Source organism: Dysidea avara, chromosome 15 (genome assembly GCF_963678975.1).
Source record: "Dysidea avara chromosome 15, odDysAvar1.4, whole genome shotgun sequence".
Lineage (NCBI taxonomy): Eukaryota > Metazoa > Porifera > Demospongiae > Dictyoceratida > Dysideidae > Dysidea > Dysidea avara.
The window spans coordinates 2,630,695-2,634,585 of NC_089286.1; the positions used below are offsets into that span (position 1 = coordinate 2,630,695).

Below are 3,891 nucleotides of genomic sequence, written 5' to 3' on the forward strand. Positions count from 1 at the left end.
GAGCAATTCCATTGCATGAATTTATTATCATCTCTTCAATTTCCTGTAGAATTGAAAAGGTTGATTGAAATGTTTTGAAAGTTCAGCAGAAAGCAGGTCAATAAATTCAAAATATTGTTGTCTAAAGTAGTCTTCTGGTGATGATTGGAAGCTCCATCATTTAATCTATTTCTGTCTTGTAACTTGGGATCTTCAGCAAGGTCTTTAGCTTCACGTACTACTGAAGCATAAAAGGTTCTAAACGCACTAGCATTACGTTGCCTTTCCAGAAACCATTTTGCAGCATGCAGCATTCACAGCTGAGGAAACTTGTTGGGCATTTATATCTTTATACTATAAGGTTTAAGATAGCTGTTCCATTGCACTTAATGTAAGAAAGGACAACTTCAGTCCAAATAAGTTGTAAACTTTTCCATCACTGCTAAGACACCTAAAGCTTTACGGCTTGTTTCCCCATATGATTCTTCTCCTATTTTGTCTAATTCACAATGCAAGACTGAATAATTTAATATAACCGCTTGAAGAGATTCAGTACGCACAGTCCATCTTGTGGGACACAATGGTTTTATGCCAGTTGCTCCTGGTGATAATTCTTGCTGTAGATTACGAAATTGTGCCAGGAGGCACGTATGATTGCTGCTATTTCAGTAGTTTTGTCCACAGTCCTGAAGGCAAAGATTAAGGGAATGTACAACACAGTGAACATAAAGTGCTTGTGGTTGGTCTTTTTGTATTCTCGCAGCAACCCCACTAAGGTGACCTGACATGTTAGAAGCTCCGTCATAAGCTTGACCACAGCATTTGGAAATTTGTAATCCATTATTACGAAGCACTTTCTTTAGTTCAGAAGTCAGTGTGGCACCGTCGGTTTGCTCTACTTCTGCTAGGACTACAAGATCTTCATGTATAATGTTGGGTAACCTATCTTATTAAAATAGCAAACTGCTCCTTGCCACTTACATCTCTAGTTTTATCCCCAATCACTGAATAATAATTTGCTGAACATATAAATGTTAATAAATCTTGTAACACATGATCTGCCATTATTTCTATCTGCTCATCTATGATGTCGTAAGAAAGGTATATTTTAGCTATAAGAACAGTTTTCAGGCTATCAACATCTTCTGATCGACACTTTAATATAGTGCTGGGACGAATGTGAAAGATTCGAAGCTTCGTCCAAATGTTACATAATTCGAATAGAGATACACGTGATTCGAATCCATTATGAGTCACGTGCGCATTGTTTACAACCGAGTAAAACGTCATGGCATCTGGTTCAGGCACCGGCTTGGATTTAGGTGACTCTTCCCGGCGTAATAGGTCGGATGTGTGGCAGTACTTTAAGAAGGACGGGAGCAGAAATGTTATTTGTACTCTTTGTAAGGGCAAGTTTGCTTACCATGGCAGCACGTCAAATTTACGGGACCACCTGCAAAGAAGCCATTCCGCTGTGTACACTCGTGATTCTGGACAGCCCAAGATTGATTCAATAATGAAAGTACAAAAGTGTAGCCCAGCGCGTGCGAAGATTCTAGACAACCTGATAGTTGGACTGACCGTTCACGATTTACGACCAGCGAGAATGGTTGAAGGATGGGGATTTCAAGAGCTAATGGAGTACTGTGAGCCTGGATACACTGTACCATCACGGAAACATATCAGTAAGCTTATGTTCGATCGATACACAAGTGGAAAAGCATTACTCACTGACAAACTTCAATCAGACACATTCTCACTCTCCCTCACCACCGATATATGGACGAGCAGTTCTACAGAAGCTTACATTTCACTTACTTGTCATTTCCTTATTTCACAGTGGGAATTCGTTGATTGTGTACTTGCTACAAGATCATTTCCTGACCTCCACACAGAGAGAACATTTCTTCTACTATAAAGGAGGTGCTAGAATCTTATGAAATTGCTGACCGTACAGTCAGTAGTATTGTACGTGATCAAGGATCAAACATGAGACGGGCCACTGATCTGTTGCAAATTGAAAAAGGATGGGCCGGAGTGAATTGTTCAGCTCACATCCTGCAACTTTGCATTAGTGATGGATTTAAAAATAATACATCTATTGATAGAGCTCTTGGTGCTGCCCGTAAATTAGTAGGCCATTTCCATCACAGCACATTGGCAACAGCTGAATTATACAAGCAACAGTCTCAAATGAATATGAATCAACAAAAACTCTAACAGGTGGCCAGTCTCTGCTGTACTTTCAGATACTACCATTACAAAAAGGCAAGTCCGTACCCTCGATCTCACAGATCATCAGTGGGTTTTACTGGAAGACTTAGCTAAATTGTTTGAACCATTGGAAGTAGCAACCGTTTTCTTTTGTACAGAAAGAAAGGTGTCAATATCTTGTGTTTTGCCAATAATGCATAATGTGTTTACTAGCATGGACAGTGAGGAAGGTGATTCAGCAAGTATCATTGCATTCAAAACAACTGTTAGAGAATCCATCATGAGAAGGTGGAGCTTGGATGGAATTGAACCGGATTCACCACTTGTGTTAGCTGCTGCATTAGATCCTCGATTCAAGAGCTTGAAATTTCTTACAGATGACTTGAAACAATCAGTCAGAGAAGAGCTGTTGCAACGGAAGGATGCTGATTGTGGAAACCCCACTTTTCAGTGTGTTGCTGTCAAAGAGAAGGCGCCATCTGAAACTCCACCTGCAAAAAAGAAAAAAACAGCATTGGATATATTGTTAGGAGATGACAATGACTCAGAGGGCTCTGAAAATGATACAGAATTTGAAGAATTTTTGCTTGAGAAGTCACTACCTCGTAATTCTGATGTAATGGTTTGGTGGAATATGAACGAGCACAGGTTTCCAAACCTAGCTAAACTTGCTAAGGTTTACCTTGGCATACCTGCTACATCTGCCTCTTCGGAGAGATTGTTTTCTAAAGCAGGAATCATAACAGCTAAGCACCGAAATTGTTTAAAAGCCAAGAATGTTGAAGCCATTGTTTTCTTGAACAAAAACTCAAAGTTTCTTAACCAGTAGGCAGTGGTTACTTATTAGTTTAGCTGTATTCTTCAAGTTCTTAAGTTGTAATTATGTATAGTTTTGTATAGTACCCTTGACTCACTTACAGCTTTGAAACAGTTTTAAGTGTTTTGTTATATGAAATGTAAGAAACAAATAATTCGAACATTCGTTTACTTTATTTATAGAATATTCGAATGTAGAAAATTGACATTCGTCCCAGCACTACTTTAATAACTGCATTAGTTTGCCTTCCTCTTCATGATGACCTCTAATAGGCAGTCCTTGCCTTAACAAATATTTCAACGAACTTAAAACTTTCTTTAGCATTTCCCTGCTGTGTTTTTGGTCATTTGATTTCATATCAGAAAAATGAGCAACAACAGATTTTTGCTATAAAGCATTTAGTTTCATGCATATTCTCTATGCATCTGAGATGCTTCATGGACTGTGAATTTAGATATTGCCTTTTTCCAGTTGTCGAATCCTTCTGACACAAATCTATGATCTCTCTTCTAGGTGATTTGTTTCTAGCTGATCGCTCTACAGGGTGATTTGCTTGTAGTTGAACTCTTTACATTGCGTCTAGTTTCTAGCTGATCTCTCTACAGGGTGATTTGTTTGTAGCTGATCTCTCTACAAGTTGATTTGTGTGTAGCTGATCTCTCTCTGCAGGTTGATTTGTTTTTAGCCGATCTCTCTACAGGGTAATTTGTTTGTAGCTGATCTCTCTGCAGGTTGATTTGTTTTAGCTGAACTCTCTACAGGGTGATTTACTTGTAGCTGAACTCCTTACATTGTGTCTAGTTTCTAGCTGATGTCTCTACCATGTGATTTTTTGTAGCTGAACTCTCTACAGGGTGATTTGTTTCTAGCTTATCTCTCTA

At 38.9% G+C, this 3,891-nt stretch overlaps 1 protein-coding gene across 1 annotated transcript; it reads left to right on the forward strand.

The window, feature by feature from the left end:
- Nucleotides 1-1,267: 1,267 nt before the first annotated feature.
- Nucleotides 1,268-2,199, forward strand: LOC136245205 (E3 SUMO-protein ligase ZBED1-like). The gene is made up of 2 exons (XM_066036703.1): nucleotides 1,268-1,818; nucleotides 1,875-2,199. The coding sequence occupies exons 1-2, from the start codon at nucleotides 1,268-1,270 to the stop codon at nucleotides 2,197-2,199; spliced, it is 876 nt and encodes a 291-aa protein (XP_065892775.1).
- The last annotated feature ends 1,692 nt before the right edge of the window (nucleotides 2,200-3,891 follow it).